Here is a 12,667-nt window from a genome sequence, read left to right as displayed (position 1 = left end):
TATCTCCCATCAAACCTAACTGGAGCTCTGCCTGATCCGTGCTTGGCTGAAAATATAGACCATTTCATAGTGGATTGATCCGCTTATCTCTGTATCTCAATGAATGGTAGGAAACACGCGAACAGATGTTGGAATTCAGCTGCAAGGCAAGCTGCAGAGGTAAGTGCAGACAGATACAGCTGGTTTTGCTTGATTAGATCAACCAGTGAGACAAACTCTCGGGGTCACTCCAGAGGCTCCCCAAGCTTCCGCTCAGGTGTCAACCTTGAAGTCAGCCCATTTGTAACAGGGAGATGAATGTTTCATGGGCCTCTCTTTTCTTTGCCTGAAGCTTTTGGGTATTTGTCAAGTTCTGCCTGCCTGAGTTGATCCTTTCTCTCTTGGTTGTTGCCAGCCAGAAGCATGCACACCTTTCTGTTACTGTGTTCCCTCCTTTTCTGCAATGGTGTAACGGTGTCTGCGCAGAAAAGGATCCAGAAGCTCCCTAATGAAGAGGAAGAAAGCCCGGTTCAGATACGGACCCCGCAGACTCTCTCTCGAGGTGAGCGAATGGGGTGCTTAAGGCAGTCCTGAAGCACCTGTATTTTCCTCTAGTCACAGTGACTAGTGTGCACCTCCACACACATATATCCAGGCAGACAAATGTCTGAGAGCAGTAGCTGGGAGTTTTCCCCCCTGCGTTCCCATTGAGAAGCAGAAGCCCAAATCTACCTTTCACAGATGCCGTTTCCAGCGTGGCCAAGAGCACTGGTGCGTTCAGCAGGGGAGAAGTCCTCACGCTCTGTGCTTGGGAACAGGTACAGGTGCTTTGCTCCAAACCTGGGCTGGGGACGGAGCCAAGAGCCACTGTTACACTGACTGCTGATCAGCTGCTGGATCAGCTTTGCAGAGGCTGAGCTCAATAGGCAGCCCCACCAGCAGCCCCTACTCCTACAAAGGCATGCTCTGTACGCAGAAAACCATAGTCACAGAGTCAAGCTGCAGCCGGCTCAACCCCTCTGCTGTCCACTTTCCTGCCAGCATCGTAGGTCAGGCACAGGCAGCAGGTACACCCTCTTCCTCCCTGGGGTCTCCTTTGGGTGATGCAGGGCATGAGCGGGGTGCTGTAGCCATTGGAAGGGGCTCCAGACTCAGGTCCAAGCTTTGCTCCATCAAGTAAGATCCAGGCACCTCACGCCAAAACCACTCTTGCATCCCTCCCCGCCCTAGCCCCCAGCCTGTCGAGCAATCCCTTATTGCAGGAAGCCATATGCAAGAAGCAAGTCTGGTTCGGCTCTTCGGGAGGGTGGACAAGTTCCAGGAGGAACTCTGGGTTCCAGCTTTCGAGTGGCTGGAAATACCTGTCTGTAATCCTAATCCACCACTTGAGCCCTCGCAAGGCTGGGGTTCCACCCCCTTTCCTATCATCTGTTTCCTTGCACCTTTCTGCTTGGGGCTCTCCTGGTACCCACAAATACCTTGAGGGTCTGGACACCCTGCCGGAAGGTGCCCACTTTGTGCCACCCGATTACACATGTGGCTGCAGCTCCCATTCAGCAGAACATCCTCATCCATACTGATGGGAAAATTAACTAAGGGTGCTCTCAACAGGCTGGGGAGACGACATTGAATGGGTGCAGACATACGAAGAAGGTTTAGCACGATCGAAACACAGGTAATCCTCAATTCTTGTTATGCCAGTTCATATGTTTAACTGCACAGAACAAAGCTTGCTCTAACATGATGCTCAGACTGGGCCTCGTATCTTGCAAGCAAGATGCAAGTTGTATTTTGCTGCATGGTACGGAGGCTGAACAAGATCCTGGTGAGAGCAAACGCCTAGTGCCTCCAGTGTTGCCTTCTCAGTGATACGCCCCTCTGTACGTGACTGTGTCCACAACTCCCTGCTAGCCCGCTTGCTATTGCTCTTCACAATGTAAATATATCCCTGGAGCAACTCAGCGGCTTAACTCTTTGCAAGTGCTGTCTGCAAAAGGTCTTGAATTGCCTCCCCACTCCTTTCCTGCAATGTCGTTTCAGCAAGAAGCCACTGATGGTTATTCACCACTTGGAAGAGTGTCCTTACAGCCAAGGTGAGCAAAGCAAACCCTTCCAAACAACCTGGAAGATCCAAATCTGTCAGTGCTCATTCCTTACAAAGCATTTGAGCACTTGGTGTGAAGCCTTTCCAGCACATGCAGGGAAAGGTGGAGAGACAGTAAATCCACTGGGGACCCTTGAGAGAGTTGGGGAATAAAACAGTTGTAAAGTTTTTCTGGGCAGTAATGTGCTCTGGGTTAAAACTTCCATGGCAGAGACACATGGCTATGAAACAGGCAGGTAGACACCAAGCTTTCCTCCTTTATCCTCTTCCCCACCCCTGATCTCCTGCCAATTCTCAACTCCCGTCCTAGACACCAGCAAGCACGGAAATCATCAGCTCATGTGATTAAAGCTTGGGGAAGTTGTATCCCCCCAGAAGCTCTGAGAGTAGACTGTGTCAAGCCAGCGAGATTAGGCATCGCACTGCCTCCGTTGCGTTGTTTTATACAATGGCTTTGAAGTTACGGGTATCCTGCAAGCAGGGAGAGTCAGACACCGAGAAAATTATCTTTATAGCCTCATATTCACCGATTCACAGGGACTGCAACATGCCTTTGGCGGTGTGTTTTCATCTGCAGACAAGAATCTTAGAAGTGCAATAGTTTACAGCATTGGAAAGCTCAAATCATCTTCTGGCCTGCAAAAGCATCTGCTACCATCTGTTTTATACATTTTCCTCTTACTCTTACAAGCCTCCTGCCAAAGTGCATCAGACCACTCACTATCACTTGATAACCTCCTAGGTTATCGAGAACAAAGCGAGGTTTGCCAGGGAAGTCTGGCCCCACCATTTCTTATGAAACTTCTGTATTCGTTCCCCCAAATGCATACAGCATAAATTGTGCAGACGACTCCTACGCTCTGTAGCGCGGGGCCACAGACGGCCGAATAAAGCCAAGCCGTATGCATTCATGACCTGTTCAGCCACTGGGGAGGAAATATGTACACCAGCATTTCAGTTTCTCAAGCACTAAATGTCTTTTGCATTTTACTTTACGAGAACCAACTCCTCCAAACTTTGTGTGACACGTGCACATCAGAAAGTAGTGCCGGTCATTTACTGGTGTATTTAGAATCAATATAAGATGATGCAAAACCGTGAAAAGCAATGATCCAGAATTTTTTTTTTTCCACACAAATAATGCATTTCTCTTTCTTTTAGCTTTAAGGAAAGCATTTGCTTCTAGCCCAGAGATCCAGCAGATGGCTCAGGAGGACTTTATCATGCTCAATCTGGTGGTAAGTCTAAATTTTAAAATCTTAATCAAAATGTTTACTGGGGAGTGGAATAAGCCATATTAAAAGCAGAAATAGATTCACTTTGCACAGCTTTGAAGTTGTATTTAAAATTCTCTTTTTTCTCCCACTTCTCTGAGGATGTACAACAGGGTTTGCAAAACACCAACACAGTTCCTCCTTGGAGAGGGGATAGGGAGACACTTCCATACATATACTTATTCATACGGGAATACCGTTTTGTATTCTCCAACAACAGGTCATATTCTGATACAAGGAAAAAAGTACCCAGTCATCAGGCTTTCTGAGTCACCTGCCTGGGTTTCTGTCCTCATCCCCAAGCATCTAGCACGGGATAGCTTGGACAGAACAGGGAAACTTTGATCGCACCAGAACCGTTAGTTATTGGTAGACGAGGCATGTTCAGCGGATTCAGTCCATTTCTAGCACTTGGACAGTTACCCGTCACTAATTGGCTATCTAACTCCGACAGCATTCCAGCAGCGATGACAACATGGCGCCTGATGGCCATTACGTCCCTCGGATCCTCTTTGTGGGTGAGTTGCTGGCGTCAGGGGAATAATCAGGGCTGTGTTTTTTCTATACGGTCCTCATTGAATTCATGTTGCTCCCAGTAATAGCTCTTATTCTTTTGGGCACTAAAGCTGTAGGAATAACCCAGACTTTCAAAAGGAACAGCTTAAGTGGAAAAACCCAAAATGGGCCTTATTTCAGAATACTTGTTTAGCAATCGGAGCTTGAATCAGGCATCCAAAACCACTCCCATCTTTTTAAAAACAGGACCGCAACAGTCTTATTCCACTAGTGGAAAAGAACAGCATGTCACTGCTATTTACTGCTAACGTATATCCTTTAAGAGTTTGGTCCTGCCTACGTGACACCGTGCCACAACATCTGAATACAGCCTCTTATTCCAAGCCTGTCCTCAGATGAATGACAAGCTCTCTCTCCAAGGGCAGAGCAAACTCCCATCACCTCTGACCGTGACCGACAACTACACAAAAGGCAAACTTACCATCAAACTGCTGGGTACGAAGGGGACAAGGGGCAATAATCTTGAGCCACCAGATGAGGCTTGTATGTAGAGGATCTACTCGTGATGGGTTTCAGAAGTAGACTTCCTTCATTAACGTACAGCTGCTGAGAGCCTGGTGCTTCAAGATGTACCTTTCCGGCCATGAAAAGGCCGATCAACACCATTTTAAAAGGCTTTTATCCTCACAAAATTATTCAGCACTGCCCCACTTCACAAAGCCGGAGTTGCTAATGTCTTGTACTTTTTTCCCCCTCAAGATCCTTCAATGACAGTTCGAGCTGATCTAACTGGCAAATATGGGAACAGGATGTACACTTACGAACCAGAAGATATTTCGACCTGTGAGTGAAATGGGCACTTTTCTGATTCCTTTTTAGCCATCTCAGGTTTATACAAGACAAATGTGGTTAAAAGAAGAGGGTATAAGAGAATCTTGAGAAATGCTGGATCTATTTCTGCAGTAAAGTCTGCTCAAAGCCCTTTATAACCATGAATGAAGTAAATTTAGTGCAAGAGCCTTCTGGGAAAAAAATGTTGCTGAATATTTCTGAAGAACTGGGCAGTAAAGTACGGGGAGAGTTGTCCTCAGTGTCTGAATCCTGCTGGTGGGGTTTCCAAATGCAGTTAAGTTTGGCCCCAAAACCCCATCTGCTTCGGTTCAAGGTATTTCGAGACTTGAGTGCACTGCTGCTCTGCTTCATAACCCGAACCGCAGAAGTTGTTTCAATACTTCTTGCCCTAGGTGTAACCAAAGTTGTCAAATACGTATTCCAGGAGAACTGGAATTAATTCCTAAGGGTTGGTGTCTCTGCACTCCCCTCTCCTGGCTGCCCCTTTTACTAACACTTAGAGAATTGTATTTTTCTGAGATCTCAATCCCCAGATCATAGCAAGTTGGATGAGCCAGATCCAAAAGCTGTGGGGAACAGAACAAACGCCTTCCCACAGACACGCAGGCTAACAACAATCCTGTGATTTGGGTTCACAGTCCTCTTTTCTAGTTTTTCCACTTCAGCAGCTCACAGACTTTTGTCTGACACTCAGACAAAGCTTTGAATCTCACGGGACGCCTGCAGAATGCAGAAAAGAGCATCTGTGCCACCCGTGAACGTCAGATGAACTCGTGTATTCTAATGGCACTCTGTCCCTGGAGTACCGATTAAAACACAGCATTATAGATACTTTTGCCACCAACAGGAGTTAACAAAATAGTCCAAGAAAAAAAAAAAATCTTCCCCCAAACAAGTGTCTTAATATTTTCTAGAAGCCAATCACTAATTCCAGTGAAAACCTGTTGCTGAGACAAAATAACTCGTCAAAACTACTCATTAAAATTAAAAAGAAAAAAATATTTTGAAAGACCTTTTAGAAGCCTAGCTACCCAGAGTGGCTTTAACTTCTGACCTTAAGCTGTGTAGATGTAGGCACCTTCCCTGTCACCTTTAGTATCTTCAGTGCTTTCTCCACAGTGCTTGAAAACATGAGACAAGCGAAGCTGCTTCTGCACACGGAGCTCTGAGCAAGGGGCTGCACCGACCCGCACACGCGGACCGAGACAACAGCCCCGGAGTGCCGAGAGACGCAGCACAGCGCACGCGTGCCGTCCTCGCGCCTTCCCTCGCAGACCTCTTGCCGAGAAGCCACTGTCACGAGATCTCAGTGCACCCCACGGTGCAACAGATACCCAGAATGAGGCAGCACCCACTGATTTTTAAGCAGCAGTTTATCTTAATGACTGTATGATTATCATTAGAGAAGAATTTTCTTTGCTAGTGTTTACAAACTCTTCTTTACCCCAGTTAACATAATTCTGAAAAGGATTCTTCGATTATAATACATGTGCTAAGTTCGTTCTGTGTGCGCATAGCCACCTTGTACTTTTTGCAGCCATTTTTCCACAGCACAATTTCTTTTTTTTTTTCCTAAGCCATAGGTCTTTTAGTTTGAAAGCCGTTTAATACAGTAAGAAACAAAAGCATGCAACTATAGTCTATATTAAGATAGGTTTTGTATTTTTATTGCTTTGTGAATTGCCATGCTCACTAATGTGAATTTCAGAAAATTGTTTTCTTATTATTCGTTAAAACTTTTGCTGTAAAATTCAAACAACAAAAATAAAGGATCAGCTCATTTCCTTTCCAAATTCCCTTTCCTTGTTCTCCACATTATTTTATGTGCATGGCCATAATTAAAAAATTGATACTCTGCAGAACTGAGCAAGTCCCTCTTATCACAACCTGGCCGTTAACCAAGATCATCCAGCCGCCAGCCGCGCATGCTGAGTCTACGATACGGAAATCAATCTCTTTACCAGCAAAAGGGCTGGCGGGTGGGCGGAGGGTTAAACTTCTTGGGCGTTAAGAACACAGGTATAATTCACAGATGTCACCCGGGAGCTGTTCCGCAAGCACAGGCTGCTGGCAGGGGCTGACAGCCAAAACGTGGCTCTGGCCAGCGACAGCAGGCACGGGACAGCAGCAGAATTACACCGTGGTCTCACCAGCTTCTGCATGGAACACAGAAGACCGTGTGTGTTCAGAAGCGATCGGCGATTCCCTGTGATCACCAGGAAAAAGGGAATTAAAGAGGAATTCGAAGACAAGGCCTGCGGCAGATAGAGCCCCCGGGAGAAGCTGCAGACGAGGCAAATAAAAGGGCAAATGAAGAGAGGGATCAGTCATAGGGGAGAAGAGCAACCCCCGGGTTACCCAGCAGAGACAGGAGGGCTGGTGCGAGCCGAGAGCAGAGGCGGGAGCGGTTCAGAAAGGATGGTGATGGGCTGAGTACTGCCGCAGGACCTGGGGTGGTCGGAGGAGAGCATCCTGGCGGGTACCTGCGTGAGGAAGGCTGCCAGCACGGAGGGGCAGAAGGCACCTCGGAGCCCAGCGAGCAATGCGGGCCCCAGGGCTCGGACGCTATCGCAGAGTGAACTCACACAGGAAATTAAACGTGGTTAATCCATGGAACCTGTAACAGTTACTTAACTCCAGTAGAACTTGTCAGCAATGAAGCAAACACAACAGCCTAAGGCCAGTTTTGTTTCCTTTTTCTTAAATACATTTCTCCCCAGTGATTAGCAAGGAAATTTTAGGAAAAGCCAGTGTTTAAGCCCTACGGATCACCATCTGAATAAAACCACCAGAATCAAAATCTGTTTGGGCTGCAGTTAAGGTTTATAGGAAAGCTTTGTAATGCAGGAATTTATAGATTTGTTAACCACGAAGCTGATACTCTCCTAGCAAGAAGATCGATGCTTTTACAAGGCACGAACGCCTAGATCAAACACGAGCAGAAGCAGCGGTTTGCAGGTACTTGCAAACTCCATTCAATAAACACAGCTAATGGGCCTCCACTGCCCAGCTGTAATAAAGATCGATGGAAAGAGCCCTATCATTATCATGTCCTTTGCATTTATCTGCACACGGAGCTGCGCTGACCAAGGGTCAGTCAGACAATGGAAAAGTAACAGTTAGGTTGTTAGCTTTCCAGCCACTGACTGGAGGGCTGGGAGCTCACACCTCTTGGTCTCTCTAAGCTCGTTTGCAAACTCAGCTTGGTATTGTCTTGGATATGGCTAGGGCTGAAGATTAACTCCTCGGTTACAGGCAAGTTCAGCTGAAGTATTGGCAAAATCCCAAAATAGCCCCTAACCACGCTGGAGGACTCTCCTGGCACCCGCTCCCTTCAGCTTTGGGGAAGCAGCCAAAGCAGCCAGCGAGTTCCAGAACCACGGAGCTTCTCCCGAGCACAGCCTGCAGCCTCTGTGCCATCGCTCACGCGCCCCGGTTACATCCCCCCGCGCCACCGCTCCTCCTTCTTGGGGCTTGTACCTGCAACACCCTTCAGAATGCGACGGCTCTGTTCAGTGGCCGCTGAGGGAGCATTAAAGTGAGCGAAAAGAACTTCGCTTTTTAAACGGGCCGCTTCCTCCTCCTCCATAATCAGTTAAGTAAATTGGAATCGGTTATGAGGAAAAGAAAAAGAAAATCCACAGTTTTCTCATAATAAGATTCCCAGAGCTGAACGCTTGCTCTTTTACAAGGACTGCACCAGGAGCAGATACAAAAGACAACCATTCCTTAGCGATCTGTGTTTCTTACTCTATGCAGAGCCACAGTCCTCTAGATGACTTATGCTAGTTCCCTTGAAAAATAGACCAGATTATTGTATTTGTGCAAGAACTGGCTGCTGAAATAACAGGCGGTTAATATTAGACCATGATTTGTGAAAAAGGGGAAAAACACCAGCTAAAAATCACATTAACTTGCATCAAAATCCCAGTCCTCCAACTGAAGCCAGGTCTTCGCACAGTGCAACCCCAGCCGGGTTGGGGAAACTTCTCGCAGGGAGATCTGAATGCTGTCTTAGGAACAGATTCGGAAATTAAAGCTTAATGAAGGTTGGGCCCCGTCCAATCTTAGAAACCAATTCCTGCCATTCCCAATCAATGTATCAGTGAGACATGCACAGACAAATCAAATCGACATATAGAAATGACTTTTTATTTTGAGAAGAACACTTGAAAAATAAAGATGAAAGCTTTTCCAGGCTTTGGAATATGACCATCATAAACTGTGGAATCAAAAAGACTCCGTTTTAAAAAGGTGTTCCCTCTCCCCACCCCCATTTTTAATGAACTCTCTCATTGTGGAATGACCCACAATAGTTTTAAGGAAAAAAATATGCATTTTGAGCCAACATTAGAAATAATCCAAGATTGGTTCAGTGCAGGCGCTGCTACATTACACTTTAACGAAGGCACATACTAAAATCCCCACCTCAGTACTTGTAATCCATATTTAAATTTCTCCAAACTTTGTGTTTTCAAGAAGAGACTAGAGTTATTAAAGGTAGGTGGGAAGGCTGAGCTCAGTACAGCTGTCCAGCAAGGAACTGGAGGAATTAAAGTGACAGCAAAGTAAGTGCAATGCAACGGAACAATCTGCAAACACCAACCTTTCTTGCTTACCTTAGTAATCAGCATGTGCGATCATTTCTGGCTTGGAAGAACGCTTGTTGATATGGAAGAAGGCGATGCAAAAAAAAGATGGGGAAAGCAACTGGCTGCCCTCACCTCAGTCAGAAAATCTATCCATAAAACTAGGATTTCAAGATTCAGGTAAAGCCTACCTACAACCAAAACAGCAAGGAAATTAAAATATCCCCTTCTTGAACAGATCAGCCTAAGAAAGGATAGAAGCACCTGCTGAACTTTAAAGATATGCAAAGAAATAAATACTAATCATATGCTTCAAGGTGCTTTTTACTTTTTTTTTCTGTTGCTGATAGCTGAGAGTGTCAGTTTTTGTCTTGAAGCTGTCTGAAATACCAGAATATTGTTAACCTATAAAAGGTAAATGAGAGATCTTCTCACATTAGCCAAAATTTTAGTAGTCTGCTCTACTGGCATCTTCTTCTACAATATCTCCTACACGTACAAGGAACAGGTTAAAAGTTTACAGTAGCCCCCAAAAGTGATTTGTATTTTGTCCTCTCATTATCACAGTTTTAATTAAAGATACTTCAGGCTATGTTCAAAAGCTATTTTTGAACAATTGCTTTGCTCATTTCAGAACAGGTTTCTGGACACTTGTGCAGTTCAACAAGGCTCTGTAGTGTGTTTGATAGCAGAATTCACTCCATTTGGCAATCCATTTGCACGGGTCCCCAGCCATAAAAGGCAAACGCGTTAGATGCCACCAGCACATGACTTGTGTGTTAACTTCCACCATTCCGTTTTCACCCTATCATTCAAAACATGTTTAGAATTTGATTATAAACAATTAACGCCACTAGGAGTTTGGGTTAATTTGTCAGTACTAGCTGTGCTCAAAGAAAATTCTGAACCTGATGGGAAATTAAGTTACAAATAGTCACATACAGTGGGGGAAACACAGTTTAAGTATTGTAAGCGTTAGAAAAGTTTCGATAAAGATGCTGCAGCGTCAACTTCTGGTAAACCCTGATTCCCAGCCTCAGGGGTAAGAAAAATATGGTCTCTCATCAGCTAGTTACACGTGTTCTCAATCTTGAGATCCAGCCTCACAAGCATTCAGTAAACATTTTACTTAAGAACCTTTGATACTGAGTTCAGCTGGTAGCTAGCCGCATACGTCTCCTTCCGTTACGGAGGCTATAAGTCATCTTTGTGACACCAAGAGAAGCATTTTCTCAAATGTAACAAAGAATATTAGAACAATTGAAAAGATAAGAAATGAGGGAAAGTCCTCTGAATAAGAGTACTGAAAATAAATACAAGCCTTTTTCCTGAGTTCCACTTAAGACCAAACATCAGATCTGCCAATTTTTTCCATCCGTTTTGGTTGTAATGAAGCTTATGGACCACAAAAAAGCCCCTAGCAACTTTAAAACATAAGGTTACCGCATAGTTGTTCCATATCACAAAAGGTCTTCAGGTTTTAGAGCTTGACAAATTCTGAACTTGCCCTTTTTTGAGCCAATTTAGTACACTTTGTCCAGAGATTTCCACATTTCCTTCATTCCTGAAATCTGACTCCAGCTACTACAGACTTAGGTTTAGATATAAAGAGACAAAAGCAAATTCTGGTATCACTAGTAACTTCAGTGGAAAAAAATTTCTAAAAAGAGATGATTATGACTGCATAAAAAACCCAGCAAATTCTGTCATGATGGTGCAAGGCATCAGCATCTGACCAAAAAAAAGCATTTAGGGAGATTACAAAACAGTCACCAAAAGGTTATACAATATATTAATGAGTTTTCTCATAGATAAAGTGCATTTACCTAGCCTGAGAATAAGTACCACATTGATAAAGGGATGCTAAAGCACTTCCCCAAGAGAGATTAAAAGAAAATCAGAGTTATCCTGAATCCTATATCCAGTTTGTCTCGGTGATTCTTGAAGACACTTCGGGAAAGACCCTCTTGCTGGTCCAGCTGAGGTACTCCATTCCAATTGAGTACATCGATAGTATGGTCTGGTCAGCAAATCATCTCCTGGTGCTATCTGAAAACGCCCACATTGATAGAAAGAGCCACTTCTGGTTTACGGTGCTTAATATTCAGCTTTTCCTCAGAGAAAACATGGTCCTGTAAGCGTTCGGCTTGCCGACTATAAAAAAAAAAAATCAATATGCCCAATATTAATGTTGAGCCTTAGGACCAACAGCAGCATGAGCCTGGACTGGAACCCGATTTCCACTTTGTTCTCAGAATGACATTGCAGGCTCACGCCTACAATCTGTGCAGGGCCAGTGCAGCCAAGGAGTTCATTTTTCATCTCCAGAGGCAGTGACAAATTTTGTAGTGTGTTGCAAGAGCAAAACTGAGGCTTGGTGTAGGAACACGGCACTTAAAGCCAGGAGTTTGAATTACCTGAGCACTTCCTTCAGGACTACTGGAATTGTGTGCTCTAAAAGCACCCAGCTAGCACTGTCCCAGAAAATTACCCAGGTATCAAACTAGTCTGAAAAGTGGCAAAGAACAGTCTGCATCTTTCTAAAGACAAATAAATATAAATACTCAATACCTTTTCTTTTTTTCTAACGCAAGCTGCCTTTGTTTCTCTTTTCCAACATCATCTCTCACTGTGCTGAAGTCCTTAGTGTCATCAAGGAGAAGATTCTGTTGTGAAAAAGGATTGAGTGTGTTGGTTTATAATTTTCATCTACCAAAACTATTTCCCGCATGTTGCTCAGTTTACACAATTAATTTTCAGAGCATTTCCTCAAACTAGTTTTACAGCAATTAACTTCAAGTTAACTAAGTGGAAAAGATTCAAAAAGGCAAAAAAAATTATTAAACTCCTCTGTTTAGCTTTTGTATTTAACAGTGAATTTGCTTTATTCAGAGATTTCTCTTGATAGTCTAATGCATCAGGATAGGACATCAGATTTTTCGCGTACTGCTTTAAAACCCAGCCAGTATGTTCTTTCAGAGGTCTCCTAAATAAGCCTTATTGCTACTTCAGAGCTCAATATGCTGCTGTGTAATTCTTTTTTAAATAATGGAATAGATGTGTAATAATTCTTCGGAAAATGTAACGGGTTTAAATTTACAATATGATTTTTAAAGGGTGCTCTTCTTGGATTTTACTCTGAATTGGAAAAAAAAAAAACAGTCAAGAAAATAAGGACAAGAAAAAAATCCAGTTCCTTCTGGCTAGCGTTCAAGCATAGAGCAGAAACTGACTGCTTGCACTGGCTGAGAGCTGCACAAGAGCCCCTAATGTATTGCCCTCTAGTGCCGGTACCAAGGGGGAAAGCATGAGACTTCAATCAGGTTGATAAAGAAAAGGAGAAGAAGAAGAAA

General features: G+C 44.3%; 2 protein-coding genes across 9 annotated transcripts in view; one reads left to right on the top strand and one right to left on the bottom strand.

The window, feature by feature from the left end:
* The first annotated feature begins 400 nt into the window (after nucleotides 1-400).
* LOC142083814 (anterior gradient protein 3-like) lies at nucleotides 401-8,112 on the top strand. The gene is made up of 7 exons (XM_075153813.1): nucleotides 401-541; nucleotides 1,591-1,654; nucleotides 2,020-2,072; nucleotides 3,245-3,321; nucleotides 3,812-3,875; nucleotides 4,633-4,716; nucleotides 5,845-8,112. The coding sequence occupies exons 1-7, from the start codon at nucleotides 403-405 to the stop codon at nucleotides 5,892-5,894; spliced, it is 531 nt and encodes a 176-aa protein (XP_075009914.1). The 5' UTR covers nucleotides 401-402; the 3' UTR covers nucleotides 5,895-8,112.
* A 745-nt stretch (nucleotides 8,113-8,857) lies between these two features.
* The window catches only part of USP40 (ubiquitin specific peptidase 40), a 37,948-nt gene continuing 34,138 nt past the window's right edge, over nucleotides 8,858-12,667 (bottom strand). For all 8 annotated transcript variants that reach the window (XM_075153807.1, XM_075153797.1, XM_075153798.1 and 5 more), the window contains 2 exons: nucleotides 11,886-11,980; nucleotides 8,858-11,468 (listed from right to left, as the gene is read on the bottom strand). In XM_075153807.1, the coding sequence (XP_075009908.1) occupies nucleotides 11,360-11,468; nucleotides 11,886-11,980 (204 nt within the window). In that variant the 3' untranslated portion in view covers nucleotides 8,858-11,359. The remainder of the gene's footprint in view (nucleotides 11,469-11,885; nucleotides 11,981-12,667) is intronic.

This window comes from Calonectris borealis, chromosome 6, assembly GCF_964195595.1.
Source record: "Calonectris borealis chromosome 6, bCalBor7.hap1.2, whole genome shotgun sequence".
Taxonomy (NCBI): domain Eukaryota; kingdom Metazoa; phylum Chordata; class Aves; order Procellariiformes; family Procellariidae; genus Calonectris; species Calonectris borealis.
Note: the sequence above shows the minus strand (reverse complement) of the source record. Positions and strands in the feature narration are given on the sequence as shown.

Coding starts and splice junctions, on each gene's coding strand:
- LOC142083814 (XM_075153813.1), top strand. CDS start 403: ATGCACACCTTTCTGTTACTGTGTTCCCTCCTTTTCTGCAATGGTGTA. Junction 2,073..3,244: donor AGAGTGTCCTTACAGCCAAG/GTGAGCAAAGCA, acceptor TCTTTCTTTTAG/CTTTAAGGAAAGCATTTGCT. Junction 3,322..3,811: donor TTATCATGCTCAATCTGGTG/GTAAGTCTAAAT, acceptor TAACTCCGACAG/CATTCCAGCAGCGATGACAA.